Source organism: Martes martes (assembly GCF_963455335.1).
Source record: "Martes martes genome assembly, chromosome: 4".
Lineage (NCBI taxonomy): Eukaryota > Metazoa > Chordata > Mammalia > Carnivora > Mustelidae > Martes > Martes martes.
Genome location: NC_137891.1, coordinates 176,436,580 through 176,455,449, shown reverse-complemented (window position 1 = coordinate 176,455,449; position 18,870 = coordinate 176,436,580). Strand labels below are relative to the sequence as shown.

The 18,870-nt window shown below is 36.3% G+C and overlaps 1 protein-coding gene across 21 annotated transcripts in view; it reads right to left on the bottom strand.

The window, feature by feature from the left end:
- The window catches only part of EIF4G3 (eukaryotic translation initiation factor 4 gamma 3), a 343,452-nt gene that overhangs the window by 108,641 nt on the left and 215,941 nt on the right, over positions 1-18,870 (bottom strand). For 13 of the 21 annotated variants that reach the window (XM_080801932.1, XM_080801934.1, XM_080801936.1 and 10 more), the window contains 2 exons: positions 14,638-14,746; positions 7,925-8,764 (listed from right to left, as the gene is read on the bottom strand). In XM_080801932.1, the coding sequence (XP_080658058.1) occupies positions 7,925-8,764; positions 14,638-14,746 (949 nt within the window). The remainder of the gene's footprint in view (positions 1-7,924; positions 8,765-14,637; positions 14,747-18,870) is intronic. The other 8 variants (XM_080801933.1, XM_080801926.1, XM_080801931.1 and 5 more) reach the window with 1 other exon arrangement.

Genomic DNA, 18,870 nt, shown 5'->3' with positions numbered 1-18,870 from the left:
CTGAAGACTGTGTTGAGTGGTGACAGAATGAGAGCACGACCCAAATATAACGGAATTGTTGAGTGATGGAACTGTTCTGTATTTTGACGGTGGTAGTGATTACATGACTTAATGTGTCTGTCAAAATTCACAGAAATGAATGCTAAAGGGAGTGAATTTAACTACAAAGAAATTATAGGCAATAAATCTTACTAAAGAAAAAAAAGGAGAGAGCAATGAGTAGTGTCACATTTGGTGAAAAGACCGTACGACAGCATGCTGGGGGCAGAAAGCAGATGATGTTAGTTGAAAAGTAAACAGAGAAGGAGCAGAAATGATTGACTGTTCTTGGGAAGCCTGGATGAGACAAGGAAAAGCCGAGTTTCAATGACAGCTAAATGGACGTGTTGGACTGAGGGTGTGTTTTCACTAGGAGGTAGACTTCAGCAGATTTACAATGACAAAGAAGTCTATGGGAAGGCAGTGAATATATAGGAGACTGCAAGGGACAACTAAGAGACTCCGGGGAAAGTCTGGATGGAGTCAGGCTGGTAGTTCTAGCATAAGGTTAAAAAAGGCATACGTAATGCACTCAATAGTCTACAAAGACACAAAGTCATTTGCTGAGGGTGAGGAGGGTTGGGCTGAGTACAGGATTTCATAAATGGCAAGTCATATAGGAATGGTTGGGCAGAGAACATGAATTGGTAGATATATCTACATTCACAGTGGCACGTATTGTCCAATAGTACTCTGCCTGCTGGAATTTAAGAATAGAGAAGATGGGGTAAAGCTAACTAACGTTTCTCAAAAGGAAAAGTTGGTAGGAAAACTACAGATTTTTATAAGAGGATAGTTCAGATAATCATTCTCCTCCACCTCTGCTTAAATCCTTGAAGACTACAGCTCTGTTCATGTGACTTAAACATAAAACCTGCTGCCTCTCCAACACTCCTTTCCCTGATTATTTTTATATCACTTAAAACATTCTAACACACGGGGCACCAGGCCGGCTCCATCGGTGTAGCATATGACTCTGGATCTTGGGATTGTGGGTTCTAGTCCTACATTGGATGTAGAGATTACTTAAAAATAAAATCTTAAAAAACAAACAAACAAAAAACCTTTCTAACAAGGGCAGAGATCTTTTGGATTCTTCAATTCTTGGAAACCTTGAGTGCCCATAACGACAGACTCATAGGAGGCCCTCATTAACTATTTGTATAGTTGAAACAGGTGGGCTTCTACATTTCTCTCTGAATATGGGTCACCAGCCCCTAAATTCCAAAACATTCAAAGAACTTTACAGCAATATGGAAAGCATGTTAGAAAAAGTAAAAGAAATGTGAGGTAAAGGAAGGCTTGATTTGTAATTCTTCTTATGCCTCTGAGAAACCCAATTTACCAATGCATGGCTTATTTTTTATATCAGCAAAATAGGAACAATTCTATCCCAGGAATAACTGCTTAAGTCATAAGATTAATGCCTGAGAAAAGGCTCTGTAAAAATTAAGAAAGTAACACAACTTTATTATGACTGCAACAAAATTAGCAAGTACTACTAATACAGCAACAGTAAATAGAAAAAAGAAATATATTGAAGAAATGTATTTTGGACCCCTTTTTGCACTAGTAGGTAAAATTTTCTTGTTGAAAGTATTAGAAACAGTTCTCAAGAGTACTGTGTGCAAGGCGGAGATCAGTACTGGGAGAAGAAAACACTTTTAGCAAGACAAGGTTTTCCTGTCGAGAGCTCTCTTGCCCAACAGAGAACAGCATTCCCCAAGCTGTCTGGATTACTCTGTACGGAAGCAGGTAAGCACAATGGGTTTCTTTTGAAAGTATATTAGTTAAGTCTGGGGAAAAGTGGGCTGAATGCTGGACAAAGAGAATCTATGTCTACTCATGGAGATATATAGGACTACGTTTATTAATATCCAACGAATGAAACTTTTGAGACTCATGTTGCAAAGAAATGAACTACTATAAATAGTAGGAAAGTGTATATCATACACAGATGAGAGATCGTACAGGGGTTTGCCACAAGGCTTAGCACTTGAGTCTGTTAGTACGTTACAACATTTGGTGTCTGGGTTCATTCTGCAGCATATAAAAGAAATTGAGGGGCACCTGGGTGGCTCAGTCGGTTAAGTGTCTGCCTTCAGCTTCAGATTATGATCCCGGGGTTCCGGGATGGAGCCCTGCATTGGGCACTCTACTCACTGGAGAGTCCACTTCTCCCTCCGACCCCCAACCCCTGCTCATGCTCTCATTTGTTCTCTCTCAAATAAATAAATAAATAAATGAACTTGACCCAACCCCAATATTTTCCAGAAAATGCTTAAGATTTCACTGTGAAGAGCAGTAAGAAAGTAGGAATCACAGGGCAGAAATGTACTTTTTAGGCAGCTCTGTTTCGACCATTTTTATAAATAAGGTGAGGAAAGTCAATCATTTTAATTTATTTATTCCTAAGGATCACTCAAACTCAAGCCTCTGAAAAAGGGAGCCTAAAGCCTTTGTTTTAAAAAGTGCTCTACTATTTTGATAGATAACATGGAACCAGGAACATGTAAGAAGTCCTGCACATGAGGCTTCAGAACATATTTTCTCTAAAGGAATATGAGAAACTAAATTATAAGGATGTAGATTAAGGGAGGGATTAGGCTGGCTTGTGGGACATCAAATCACAGGTGATCTGTTTTTAGCCAGAGGAACTAAATATTCCAGGGATGTTTCAAATATTTCTTAGAAGGTGTAAGTTGAGCATGGCAAGAATAAATTTTAGATTCCTAATTCTTGCTGCTGACCATCAGATCATGGTTTTCACATGAGACTCGGGTTAGTCTACCCAAACTGAAAGGCTTTTGTTTTTTTGTGCTTACTTATGTTTTATTTCTTTTAAGGCACTGTGAATTATTCTCACAGGTGAAAATAAATCAAAGATTACTACTAGGGCACCTGGGTGGCTCAGTGGGTTAAAGCCTCTGCCTTCGGCTCAGGTCATGGTCTCAGGGTCCTGGGATCGGGCCCCGCATCCAGCTCTCTGCTCAGCGGGGAGCCTGCTTCCCCCCCTTCTCTCTCTGCCTGCCTCTCTGCCTACTTGTGATCTCTGTTTGTCAAATAAATAAATTAAAAAAAAAAAAAAAGATTACTACTAAAACATATTTTCCTGAGTTAAACCATGTTCCTTTTATGCTGAAGTGAATCAAAACCAAAAGAGAGAACAGCAATGTCACTGGCTATATGGATCAGTATTTTATTAACACCCACAATACACACAAATGTACCTCCATTTGAGAAACAAATCTCTCTTCTTGCAACCTACAGAATCTGGAAACCATCACTCAACCTTAGCTGAGCTTCCAAGAACATAAGGGAAACTCCTGGAAGCCACATAAACAAGGTGTGTTGTTGCTACTACTGTAGTCGCTACACTACCGGGGATATGGGACACAATGCCAGTCTCTAAAACCCAGGAGTTTACATTTTAACATCAATGTGGAGATGAAAGATCTTGGATCCCAGTGAAGTGAGGACTTGGAATTGAGGTTCTCACAAAAAGCCCTGAGACTCCAGGGGCGCCTGGGTGGCTCAGTGGGTTAAAGCCTCTACCTTCGGCTCGGGTCATGATTCCAGGGTCCTGGGATCGAGCCCAACATCAGGCTCTCTGCTCAGCGGGGAGCCTGCTTTCTCTCTCTCTCTCTGCCTACTTGGGATCTATGTCTGTCAAATAAATTAAAAAAAAAAAAAAAAAAGGCCCTGAGATTCCAGAGTGACAGCCTCAGTGAAAAGGTAGTTAAAACAATAAAAGAGAACAAAATAAACCAGTGAACCAACACAGAGTAAAGACAAGAAAGGATGCTTGGTTTCACCTAGGTGGAAAGGGACTGTAGTCATTCGAAAAACAGTATCCACAGGGAATGCTTTCACACGTTGTTTGGAATATGGAAAGAGATTTAGGACATTGAACTCAGATTAAGGTCTAGGTAATGTTTTCCTCAAGACACATGGTAAGTAAAGCAAACACAAACACACTTTGGGATGACTTGCCCACAATGTACATCCAGTAAAGTTTTGCTGAAGAGGAATTCATAAAACAATTTTTTAAAATACACAAAGAAACAAGGTACTATGAGCAAGAGCCAGAAGACACAATAAGTTGAAAGATTAAAAATCTCCCTCTGCCAAAGGAATGTCAAACAATATTTTTATATCAGAGATAATAAAAAAGCCAAACTCATTATTATTTTCAAAAGTGAAAAGCTCACATCACCTGGTATGCACCTTACATTGTACGCGCATTCAGGAAATTATATAAAAATGAATTGCTGGATGAGGAGTCGGGAATGTTTTTCCACAAGTTCTGAAACCCTTTTATTACCCAACAAGTACACAAAAACCATAATAAAAACCCTAAGACTTCAAGAAATAGCCAATTAATATAGATTTCTGCACATTTCATTACTGAGGTGATCATATGAACTAAGTAATCAAAGGTCTGGCCAATCTCCCAGGCTTCTCAGAGCACTCTGAACATAAACACAATTATCACTTCACAGGGCTTGCTCTTCAACACCTAAGTATCCAGAATTGCTGCATTTTGTTCCAGTCAGAAATATGATCTAGAATAGTTTCAAGAAAATGTTTTCCAGCACAAGTTAAGAAAAGGGACTATATGCCCAATGTCTGATGTTACAGCTTTAAACAAGTATCTCTATACCAACTACGAGGTAGTCGTCTTATGTACCACACCTGTCAAAAGCAAATGTGTTCTGAAGCGAGCTTTAAAGTGCTTTATCCTCAGGCAGATGCAGTGAGACCTATTCTCAAAAGTTACCAACAGGGGTGCCTGGGTGGCTCAGTCTGGCTGGATGTTAGACACTTGGCTTTGGCTAGGGTCATGGTCTTGGGGTCCTGGGATGGAGCTTGACTGGGCTCTGCACACAGGGCAGAGTCTGCTTGTCTCTCTCCTTCCCCTCTGCTCCTCTCCCCTCTCGTGGCTCTCTCTTTCTCAAATTAATAAATATTTGTTTTTAAAGTCAACAAGAGGGGTGCCTGGGTGGCTCAGTCGGTTAAGCGGCTGCCTTCAGCTCAGGTCATGATCCTGGGTCCTGTGATTGAGCCCCACATCGGGTTCCCTACTCCGTGGGAAGCCTGCTTCTCCCCTGCCTGCCATTCCCCCTGCTTGTGCTTGCTTTCTCCTCTCTCCCTTGCTGTGTGTCAAATAAATAAATAAAATCTTTTAAAAAATAAATAAATAAAAATAAAAGTCAACAACAGAAGACTGATATCCAAACCAAATTGTTATGATTTAATTATCTCTCAAGGTAAACAAGATACTGAATGAGTAAGTGCAAATAAGACTATAGTCATTAGGAACAGAACAACTTCAAATGGATAGATCTTCAAGAGTAATGATAATTTAAACACTTGCACAGAAATGAGAGAGCCAAGAATGTTTTTGGTAGCTTTGTAATTTAAAAAATGCTCTTTACATGGGTTCTTCAGGTCCATTTACTTTGAATTCTGAAGAGTATAAAAAATCAAGGGTATCACAGAACTTGTAGTTCTTTTAGTACACATAATACATTTATAGGTTAAAAAAAATCATAAACCTAGAAAAGTGTCAGGACACTTTACTTCCCAACATCACCAATCTCTACCCTCACCCCTAAATCATGCAAAAAAGACATTTCATTCTTTTCTAGCTATCTTCTGGTTGCTGCTGAAATATCTACATTCTCTCACTAAGCTGCTAGAGGCATATATTACTAATTCCCAGAGGACTGGCATTTCAAAAAAAAAAAAAAAAGGAACCATGATATGAAAATTACTTGCCATAAAATCTGTCTGTCCATCTATCCCAGGGCACAGACTTGCAAACATCAGGCCACCTAACTGACACACTACTTAAAAACACAATGTCAGGAATGAGTGGAAGTAGGAGTTTGGTGTGGGCTTGTTCTTTACTTATTTCAGGATTCAGGTATGGTTTGTATCTCTGACTTGTATTCCCTCTGATTATTTTGTTTTTCTTTCTGTCCCTTGTTTTTTGTTTTTTTTTAAACGTTTGTCTTCAATAGCTTCTCCTAATTTTGGAACTACCACATCACTAGCTATTGGATGACAACTCACAGGTAAGTATGTGAAAGGAGACAATGAAGGGTCAAACTACTCTTCTCCAACACAGGAGTGCTCCTTGGGGGGCCTTCACCTGTAGCCACATCCAAACTGTTTTTTTCGTAAAGCCCCAGGTCATCACCCCACCAAGAAAAGAAGGTTCCTGAAATAGTGATGACACTGTGAATTCTGATCTGTTGGAGGACAATCTCTTGAGAAAACAGGTGATTTACAAACTTTATGATAAATTACTGCCTTTCTCTACCACCGTGCAATGTTGCACTATGTTGAACTAGATGTTCTTTTGTTCCAAGGAACCAGACAACCTCCCTAAGAAATTCAGGAGGAAAATGCCTCAAGAACTGAGAGCTGTGTGGGAAAGCTGTATCTTAAAACTAGGGATCAGGTTTTTGATTTCCTAAGTTTCCCTATCGATTAGACAGCTCAAAAAAGACAATTAGCACCAAGGATGTTGATGACTAAAACCTCCCCACCCAGTGCATTTCTGGGACAACTGCTGGGGGAGCATACAATTTTCTAATTATATAATTCCACCTGGGAGGTATACAGAGGGTAAAGTTTACTGCATGGGACACTACTGCACCAGATGGGCTAGCTGACTTATTAAAAGCCATGTGGCTTTTAATGTGGACTAATGACTCAAGTTGATAAGCCTCAGATAATTTTTTATTAAAATTATAAAAATTCAGGGGCATCTAGGTGGCTCAGTTGGTTAAGCATCTGACTCTTGATTTCTGCTCAGGTCATGATCTCAGGGTGGGGAGATCAAGTCCCTAGGCTGGGCTCTGTGCTGGGCGTGGAGGCTCCTTAAGATTCTCTCCCTCTCCCTCTGTCCTTCCCCCACACACCCCCAGTCACCTGCACTCCCCTCTCCCTCCCACCTTTTTGTCTCTCTTAAAAAAAAGGGACAGCACCTGAGTGGCTCAGTTGGTTAAGTGTCTGCCTTTAGCTCAGGTCATGATCCCAGGGTCCTGGAATGGAGCCCCATGTCAGGCTCCCTGCTCAGCAGGGAGTCCGCTTCTCCCTCTCCCTCTGCCCCTCCCCCCAGCTCCCCCTATCTCACACACACTCTCTAGTGTTCTCTCTCAAATAAAATCTCTTAAAAAAATGACAAAAGTCCAATAATTCCTAAGTTCCTAAGATCCTAGGTGATGCTACATTAAATAATTAAGTAATTTTGAACTGGGAAGAATATAATACTTTGAAAATATTAATGATAAAATTCGTATTACAGGAAAAAATGAAACCTCTAAAGGAAAAAATGAAGAGCATTAAATTTCTCTTTGAATCAGAGAGGGCACTTTCATTTTTCAGAACTAGTTATAAACTTCAACGTTGTCACTGCTATTTTTCTAAATCCCAAATTAACTAAGTGATGAATTCCTTTATGTTTAGGATTGATGGGGTTCTAAAATTTTGAGAAGATAGGATTAAGGACTATGGAGTATGCTTGTTTTAATTGGTTTCCAGCCCCAAAGCTACTAAATTAACCAATGAGGAACTGATTCATATGAACAAGGCAAAAAAATTAAAATAAAAACAAAAAACACATGTACAGTGACATATACCTTGGAGGCATTTTGTATATTTGAAATTTCATTTGCATTTTTAGACAATGGAGTAACTCTTTTGCAGGCTGCACTAAAACATAAACACACCATTGAAGAAATCAGACTACGAATGTCAGCATTCATTTGATGTTTCTGGAAGTCAAGGAAAGTAGCCAATTAAAAAATAACTCAAACACTGCTTCTTTTTCATGTTCAGCAAGCATACAATAATTAATGGCACAGTAGCTTACCTGGGCCAGGGCTCTTTCTTGAACTTAGGCTCTGAGCATCCATAATCTCTTCTGTTTGCCCGTCTGCTTCTACCTCTATTTTGTTCTGAATCTCTTTTGCATCTTCACTAAGGCAAGTTCTTATGCTCTCGTCCTCTTCTAAGACCCTCTGGACTGCGGTGGGAACACCAGCAGTACTAACATTAGAGGCAGCAGCAGGAACAATGGCTGGTGTGGGAGGAGGAGGAGCTGGAGGAGTTGGAGGAGATGGAGAAAAGGAAGGAACTGTGGAAGGGGTAATGGGAGCCGGGACACACTCCACTTTCCTTTCTTCTGGGGCATTTTCCAGAATCTCCAATTCAAGAGTCAATGGCAACACCTCCTGTTTTACTATTTCCACAATGCTCTCTGTGGCTGGTAATGGTTCACTAACTCCATTCATTTCATTAATTAGATTAGTACTAGCAATCAGTGGAATATCATTAGGTGCTACATTACAAGATTTCTTGCATATATCATCATCAATTACATCTGTTGGTGATGGATCTGATGTCTCTGTGCAAGATACAGGGCTGGGTACAGGAATTGTGTCTTCTTTTGAGGAAGAAAGTTCACACCTGTCATCTACAGCAGTGGCAAATATTGGCTGGCTACTAAGAGCAGCAGAGGTGGGGGAAGCAATTGTACTTCGAGCAAGTGGAGAAACAGTGGTAGGTGATGGAGGCAGAGGAAGCTCTGGCATGGATTCTACTGCAGTTGTCTCTGATGTCTGGCCTGCTTGTTCTTTCTTCTCGCCACTAAAGACTAGCCTAAGGACTGGGGAAGGAGACTTTAACACTGGATCGGGTTTTGGCTTCTCTTCTGGGGAAGAAAAAACAAAAGAGTTTAAGAATAATCTTATATCAGAGATTATACTGTATTATTTCGGGCTCGTTCTTTTAATCTCTTACCCAAAATCATGGTCAACACAAGACACACCAAATTATTAGACTTACTCTGCCACTCTAAAAACAGTGTCATATTTTCTAGTTATACCTAGTGTTACTTGGCCACCAATAAATTTAAAGTTTATTTTGGAGAAAAAGAAGGAATCAACAATTAAACAAATAATTAACTCAAGAATACAACAGAAAAGTTCATCAAAATTGAAGCTAAACCATCCAGAAATGGGAATGGGGCTTTATTTTGCTCCCTATAGAATTTTTTTCTACCAGGGATACACTACAGTGGCAGAACAGATCAAGAACAAATAAGAACAGATTAAATTATTGTAGACTGGTATTTTTATTTTATATATTTCTGCATTGAGGAGAATTTTTGTAAAAAATGTGTATTACTTGTATAAAAAACTGTTTTAAGAGAAGCTATCATGGTGACATTTATTATCAGTACAATTTATTATCTGTGAAATCAAGTCCCTGAATATAAAAATTCATTTACAAATTAAGTTAACTTCCATTTTTCAAAAGAGGCAGCATGTATATAACCAGAAATAATGTGAAAATATAAAAATGAAAATATATCTTGTAAAAAAAATTTTTCAGGGAGAAACTGAAGTTAATATTCAGATAAACAAGTCCAATTAAGAAACATAATATATACATCTGAAATACTTGAGAATATATAAAATGTGTATCTGTGTATAGATGAAAAAGAAGAGAAGAAGAAGAGAGAAACTGATTACAATAAAGGTATACCAGAAATATGTAAGAAACTGTAATTCATGAAAATTTCCATATTCTAAAATTCTAGGTAAACTGATATGTGATTCATTCCAGGGTCGATGAAGCCACAGGACATTTAGACTGGTTTCCAGCCTGATCCTTCTGTAGCATGATAATGAGGCTCCACTGGAAAAACAGATATTCATGAATATGTTCAACAAACAACAAAAATTTTAAGCACTACTAAAAGTCAAGTTTAAACTGAAAGGGACTTTACTTTCTCTGCCAGAATCTTTATGCATCAGTGAAAACAAGTCTTTACAATAAATTATTGTAGTTAAGTTTGTCATAGAAAATGTGCTCTGTTAATCAGAAAAACAAATGGTAAATATTACCATTAAGTTGTTAAAGGATAATTCATCCTTTAATATCATTTATCATTCATCATTCATTAACCACTTTTGCTGGCCTTAAAATTCATTTTAATTTATGGGTGTAGTAACCAGTGCTTCTTAAATTGAACTCTACCTGTTCACTGTATAGGAGAAATAGGATCATTAGGCTCTCACTGTCAAATCCCTCAGACTAAGTTGTCAAGGCAAAAGACAAAAATATTTCGAAGCAATCTATCTATTATATGTATTACATACATGTAAGGAATATAAGTACACATTTATTAAAATATCGCTCACAAAAATAATTTCCAACTCACTGGAGTTGGAAAACTGCTACAAGGGTCACCCAGATTATATGAAAGCACTGTGAAAGCACATCAGAGTAACACCCCTTTTAAACACTGAATGAAGCAGTAAATAGTAAAAGAAGTAACAGTAAAATAAAATAAAATAAAAGCAGTAGATAGTAAAAAGTGATTCTCAATCTAGTAAGTTTGTCAATTCTACTATTAATTTTGAAAAATAAAATTTCTAAAACCAAAACAAACAAAAGCAGACCTAAACTGAAATTTCTATATAATCTTGAGAAAAATCTAACATGAAGAAAAAAAAAAAACTCTTTTAAGAGGTCCTCATTCTGAAATAAAACTCCTTTAATTCATTCAAGTTTTAATACAGAAAACTGAAAAGTATACACAGTAAATCTAAACAAAGAACACTGATTTTATCTGAAAAGTTTTATTATTGAGTATGCTTTGCAAAAAAAAAAAAAAAAAAAGAGTATGCCTTGCATGAAATAAGTCAATCAGAGAAAGACAATTATCATATGCTCTCCCTGATATGAGGAATTTGAGAGACAGAGTGGGGGGGTTTGAAGGGTATGGAAGGAAAAAATGAAACAAGATGGGATCGGGAGGGAGACAAACCGTAAGAGACTCTTAATCTTACAAAACAGATTGAGGGTTGCTGGGGGGAGAAGGGGTGTGGAGAGGGTAGTTGTGTTATGGACATTGGGGAGGGTGTGTGTTATGGTGAGTGCTGTGAAGTGTGTAAGCCTGACAATTCACAGACCTATACTCCTGGGGCAAATAATACATTATATGTTAATAAAAATAATTAATAAAAAAAGGATTGCAAAGTCATGATAGTTTGAAATCTAATATACTGCATTACAAATATTTCTATCATTTGGCCATCTTCAAGAAATTGTAGGAATTTCATCTTTAATAATTTTTTAAATTCTTAAATCATGCAAGAGGGAGCAAAAATAGAGGTCTGGAAGATTTAAGGTTATTTATATTAATAGTGTATAAGCAACAAAATGAGAGAGAAATAGACTAAACGTCGAACATGAAAGATTTATTAAAGAAACAACAGTGTGGGCCATATAATGGTATAATACAAAATCATTTAAAATAGGCTCTTAGAAGAGTAGTGATATGGAAAGTTGTTTATGATAAACGATATGTTTTCTCAAAAAGCAGGGCACAAAACTGTATGAGAACATAAACCTAACTTGGTAACTTAAAAAAATGTATGCTACTAACATATGCACATGGGAAAGTCTGAAATTAAGCTTATTGACAATGGCTCTAGATAATGAGGCAAGAGATATTTTCTCTTTCTACTTATCCACAGTTTATACAATGAATGCCATATTTATAAGGAACAAACTGCTCCCTTTATTCTCAGATGGCAGTGGAACCAGCTGCCTAGATGGGTACCTTTTGGTTGCCAGGAGTCTCATGTAACTGAGAAGGTGATACCATCATTTAATGGGCAGAGACCAGGAACAGTAAGCATCCTCCAACTTGAGGGACATTCTCACTTGACAGAGAATAGTCCTGTCCTAAATTCCAGGGGAGCTCCAATTGAACAGCACCGCTATAAATCGTTGAATTACAACAGAATATCATTCACTGAGTATCTACTCTACACTAAGTGCTTTCAGAAAGCACTAAGGCTACGACTAAGTCTTTCACTGTCCATACCATATCCTACACACTGGGCTGAATGTACCTACTCAAACAATGGCAAACAATCAAGCTGTGTCTAGACATCATCAATGCCAACTGATAATTTTAATTCATTCAACATTCAATGGCTTTCTCTCTATAAACCAAGGTGAAGGTCTTCCCTGTGTCTCTCTCTTTATAAAGTAGCAAGCAACTGGAAATGTCATATTTCTCTGGCAATTTGGTGTTCATGTAACCATTTCAGCTGTTCATATCACAAACTCTGAGAAAGCCACAAGTTTAATAACGGTAGCTAACGTTTATTAAGCACTTCTTATGTAGTAGGAACTGGGCCAAACACCAAACATACACAGTGTCCTTTAATTTTTACAAAGACTGCTGGGGTAGAAACTATTATGTTCATGTTTTACAGATGGGGAAACTGAGTGTTTTATAGATTAAGTCATAGGTCCAGGGTCATATAACAGTTAGTGTTGGAACTTGAAAAGGATTCCAAATCCCATATTTTTCCAGTTCAAGGGGGAAAAAAACAAAGGTGTATGGAAAAAGAAGTATTTCAGTGAAGCAAGCTGGTAGGAGATTTTGAGGCTAACATGTGATTCTGTTACCCAATGCAAACCCACAGCAATGACATTTCGACTGAGAGAAAAACCAATCTGACTATAGAATGCAGAGGCTATTGTTTCTGAAGGTAATCTAGCAATCTTTGAAAACAGTATATTTTTGTATCTTTAATTTTAAAAGGACTAAAGGGTTAAAAAGAAAATTTATGAATTTCTCAACTGTAAAGAAATTTTTCTGAAAATTGCTAAGCCTTTTCTAATGTTACTTGAATTACAGATATTTGGTTTAAAAATTACACTGAAAACTATTCTATACGTTGGCAAACCATGGTTACAGTTAGAATTAACTGAATTTTCTAAAAAATAATTAGTACTAAGAAGGAAAGGGCAGTAGTCCCCCAGAGTAATTTATAACCACTACAAAATATACTTAAAATTCAAATTTTCCTTTCCATCAAGGTAACCTAAAACATTTTCAATGCACCCATACCTATATTGAACATCAATCTGGAATGTTTATTATTCAAATTTCGACTAAGCTTAAAAAAACAAGAAAAAAACCAAGAGTTCTGCATTCTTCCTTAAGGAAATCAAGGCCTAAATATGACAAAAATGAAGGTTTTTCATAATCTAAAAATTGTAGCAGGGCAGAGCTATCACTATTAAGACATCTTATGAATTCTTTATATTGTGGCCCAGCTGAAGTTTGCATAGAAGAGATCCATCGTGAGGCCTCTTCGGGTGGTAAGTATTCAATGTGCTTAGCATAGCTCTAACTAGCAAAAAGATTATAACTGTGCAAACTAAATAATAAAGTTTTTAAGAGAATACCCTGAAAATTCTTCTCTACTCTGAAAACATTCTGATTTTTGACTCAAAAAGGCTTTCCCACTGGAAACAGCATCTTCTACGATATCTACCAAGTGCACTCCTGAAAGGTGAATGGCTTTCATATTAAAAAAAACTAACCTCAAGCATGCATAAGTCTTTAATGTCTGAACCCTGCTGAAAGAAGTATCTGACAGATCAACTTTTAGAAGCATGCCAAGTTAGGGTTTATTACCTATTTTTTTGTTTGGAACAATCCTACAAAACAAAATATACAATGTATCTCTGTTCAAGTTAATTAGGTTCCTCAATACTAAAGGGCTCTAGAAAACACTGAAATCAAACTTAAGTTTCTAAGTGTGAAAACATATAAAAAATAATATTAAATAACATGCTAAGGCTATGTGCCAACTCCCAAGTACTTTTTAAAGAATAATTTTTACAAATTACATTTATTAACATCCACCTATAAAGAAGTCTGGAGGAATGAATAAATCGAAAAATTAGAAATCACATATACTTTCTATTCATTCTTACAATGAAGTCAGAAACATTATAGAAGCATGTTCCAAGTCACATGTTTTCCCCCTTGTTTTTCCAATTTCCCCCAATTTTGGTTAAGGTCAACCTACATCCGACTACTTAAAAAAGAAAGACTGTGATATGCCATTTTCTGACATGAACTTTCCCTGACAGTTTTCTATTATAATCCAAAAGGCAATTTGTGTATTTATTTTGTGTATTTATTTCAACAAACATTTTATACTTCACGTTCAAGGTAAATAGAATAGAGACCTCAGTATGATTAAGATACACAGCATAATGACTCATCAAGACCAAACACTAGTGCATGATGAAGCCAGAATAAACTCAGTACTTTAGAACTGAAGCTACAGAAGCCAAATTTGTAAGAAGACATATTTCACATTTTTAAAAATAGCAAGATACACAGGAACATGTTAAATGTAAAAATGAAACGTTATTATTGTAAAGCAACGTATACTTTATTTCCTCAACCTTGTTCCCCTTCCCCACTAAAAAACAAAATAAAACCAGTTCCAGGCAACTAAATTTTTAACCTACAAATATATATCAACAGTGAGGCATTACTAAAATATAGGAACACATTTTTACTAATCAACCCTATTTTACTTTCCTGGAGGTAGAATGCTTTGATTTTCTATTTCAAAGCTTTGTTTACAAGTGGGTATCTAAATAACCTTCAGATATTTCACTCTTGCTCTTAAATGCTGAGGGCAATATAATCAATTTTTTTAAAAAAAGGGAAGAAAAAAGTTATACACAAACCTTGCTTCTGGTCGCTAGCTGCAGTGACAGGGGTGCTGGCAGCAAGATGAGCGCTCTCCACAGTCCCATAAACCACAGGGCTGTGCTCAGGGACCTGGCTGGACAGCTGCTGGGATTTGAAGTACAAAAAAGGGTGATAATGAGCGTGCGAACGTAAAAACTAGCAACATGGAACCCAAGCAAGTGGGAAACACAGAGTGGTGCGGGAGATCACAAAATTAAAGAAAAAAAAAAAAGGAAAGCAAGGAAAAAATATATAGGCCAATTTAATTCAAAAAGTACGGAAGACGGCAAGAAAAGGAAAGAGGCAGCAGAAAAGGGGAAGGAAAAGAGATGATTACTATTAACCACAGCAAGAGAAGATAGCACAAAAATCATTAGTATAAATGCATTCTCCAGGATTCCTTCTAAGGACAAACAGACTTTCTACCTAACAGCAGACATCAGATCTGGTATGGAATTTAATCTCTTCCAAGTCAAAGACCAAAGGGATCTGGTCAACTTCACCAACAAACTACCTAGCAAAGAAGTTCATCTGACAAAAGCTGGAAAAACAAAATACGATGAGTTTTAAAACCAGTCACTGATTCAAGAAAGCAATATTGAAAAGCGTTCCTCGTCATTTGTCTATATAATCACAAATGTGAAATGCAACTTGTAAAGTATCAAAAGGCATTTTTCCCTTAAAATGTCTTTAGATTCTGGGACAAGGATGGTATCTATTCAGAGTCAGAAATCTGAGTAAAATATCTGTTTTTCAGAGCTAAGAGGAAACTCTTCATTTTCACTCAGCCACTTTATTGGAATCAAAAATGGCCACGAAATCCTAGCACAGTGGGTTGAAAAAAATGCAGCCATTGTTCAACTTGGGAGGGAAAAAGAATTACACAAGAACGGACAAGAACACTCATTCTACATCACCTTCCATGCAGGTATTTGTTCTGGATTTGAGGGTTACACAAAAGCCAAAAAAAAAAAACCAAAAAACAAAGCTGTGTCTCTCCTCAGAGATCTAAGGTCATTTTTTCATTAACTATAATCTACATTGAATTCTATCAGTGCTATCAGAGCAGTCCCTGGACAATTCTGATGGGTGTGTGTGTGTGTGTGTGTGTGTTTTAGACACAAGGGGGAATTAAAGTGTGAATGAATTTGGGGTGAGTAGGGACACTTAAAAAAGTGAGTCTTAATAAAAAATATTTTCAAATCAGTAAGTCTCATAGAGAATAGGAATATAAAATAAACCAGTTTAGATGCATACCTTTTATCATATGTCATTTTAGTAACTACTATCCAGAATGTACAGCATGTAATTTACATTTGATTATATCTGGACTGTAGAGAATAATAGACAGGAAGAGGGAAAATTCACCTATTCATCAGACAATGAGAGTGCTGATATTCCAAATTATTTCTAAATAAAGACTACTAAAATTATATTCCTATATATAAAAATTGAAGAGTTAGTGTTTTTACTTTGAATCATAGCCAAATAAATGAATAGCACTGCCTTGATTGCTCTGAATCCTTAGTTCCAGTGGGAAAAATGTTGTTATTAAAATTCAAAAATTAGGACCTCTTCATAGCTATAAATGAAAATATGGACAGGCTAAAAATAACTCTAGAACAAAGGAAAGGCCCTAAGTTACTTAGCATTTATTAAAAAGGAAATAAAGACATATAAATGGTATTATTTACCTAAAAGGGAAAAAATATTAACTACTCCAGTTGCCTGGGAAACTAAACCCCAAAATGGGTAACTGCTAAAACTAGGTCACCAAAATGACAGGTATACATAAGGTGAGATGTTTAAGACAGTAAAAGGCAAATGATACCTACACATCTATGTTAAACAGAGAGTTTCTCAAGGTCAGATTAAAATATCTGCAATCATATTCAAGAGACAACTGCACAGACATTTTTAAATTAACAAAGTCCTAGGAAGATTTTGCATACAAACATTTACAAGAAAGGACTGAGATAACATGCTGCTTAAATCCCAGTTCCAAACCCAAACATCCACAACATAGTTAAACAACCACAACCTGCTAGGAAAGGACCTTTCAGTTTCCTCAGCTGTAAAATGAAAAGGAACTAAATAAAGATCCTCCTAAAGATCCTAAAGTCCATTTAGGTTTAACAATCTCTAAGCCTCTGAAAGGATCAAGAAAATGAAAACATAATATTCACATCAATATAATTCAATACTCTCACCTTGTTTTAGATTAATTTTAATGTAGGATAATCTTAAATTTCAGCTTAAGCTCTAATTTCATCTCTTTTCACCTAGTGAAATAACTACAAAAAGCCTGTAACAAAGGAGTTCCTTATCATTCCAAGGTATAATTAATCATGGATTATTTTATCTAATTGATAAATCAGAAAAACCAGGAAACAAACTTGGAATATTGTGACTGAAGACATCATATCCAATGCTATACACATTCAAATCCATATATGGAAATACAGCTTTTGGGTAGCTGGAGAACTGAGGTAGTATTTACTATCTAAGATCTACTCTGCTCAGAATATATTTAAGGACTTTCAGAATCTCTCCCCTTTATTCATATTCACTATTGGTGGGAATGAAAATTTATAAAAATCATTCTGGAAGAGCAGTTAGTATAAAAATATCAAGTAATTCAATAAAGATACTCAGAAAGTCAGAGTTAAAAGGTTAGGGTTGATGTGACAAGTACACACTATTACAATTCATAATTTAGGTCAATGCTAAATTCCATTACCTCCACATGTTTCAAAATTAAGGCTCTAATTGGCAGAAGAAAAAAAACTTCTCTCATTTTTCAACTACACTTACAAGGAATCTTACAATATGGCAAGATATTAGATATCCGATAGTATCAAAGAAATTAATTTCCATTAAAAATTCTTTTAAAAATCTCCTCTGTTGAAAAAAAATAAAATTTAGTCTGTTGAAGATTTACATATTAAATCTGAAGTACTGGCCTCAAGAGATAATGGTAGACTATGGCAAAAATACTGGAGAAATTACTTTTTTAAAATAGTGCTTACCAATAGGTAAAACAGGCAACAAAATCTGGAATTTGTCCTTAAATAATTTTTATACAATTAAAAATTCCCATCTCTTTATATAGCCCACACTATTCCTATCCAGAAAGGGGCTATCTCCCTTTACTACCTATTTTAAACTTGTATACAATTATTAATTACACAGAAGTAGTTATAGACAGAATGTCAGCAAACTATGGCCCAAGGACCACATACCTGTTTCTGTATCACCCATAAAATGTTTTTTGCATTTTAAATAATTACCAAAAAAAAATTAAAAGAATAAAAGTTCTTGACACTTAAAAATTATATGGAACTTAAATTTAAGTATCCACAAATAAAGTTTTGCTGGAACAGCCATGGCCATTCATTCACGTATTTTTTATAGCCACTTCTATTCTACAATAGCAGAGCTGAGTGTTGGTGAAACAGACTATGCCTGAAAAGTTGAAAATATTTACTATCTGCTCTTCTGTACAAAATATTTGCTGACTACTATTATAATTCACCAAGAAAAACCAGAGACTCTAAGTAGTAATGCAAATATCACAGGATGCTGATATAATTCATTACCATCACAAGATACTGTATTTGAATGGTTCCTATCCCATGACTTTAAAATAATCATTCTAATACCTCATGTGTTTTTGAACATCTACAAATCCTGGGAATAAACAAGTATAGCTCTCCTCCACCCTGCCCTGAGAAACATTATAAAGATTAAGAAGTAAAATAATAATAAATGATGCCAGAAAAAAGGACCAAAACCTGCTTCTTTCTTAAGTGGGAGGAAGTCTTCTTTGTTTGTTTCCTTCTGGTGTCTACCATGCACAAAACATTAAGAACCCACTGCTGATTAAAATAAGACAAAAATCTTTGCTTCACAGCACTTTTATCAACAGAAACATATGAAAGAATAAAGCACATAAACACACAATTATGGAATATTCACCCATAGAAAAGAATGAAATCTTGCCATTTGTGATAACACGGATGGACCTAGAAGGTGTTATGCTAAGAAAAGTAAATCAGACATCAAAAGATAAATACCATATGAGCTCACTTATATTTGGAATCTAAAACAAAACAAAACCAAGCTCACATGAACAGAGAATAGACCAGTGGTTGCCAGAGGCAAGAGGGTGAGTGGTAGGCAAAATGGGTACAGGGAATCAAAAAGTCCAAACTTCTAGTTAATGAAAT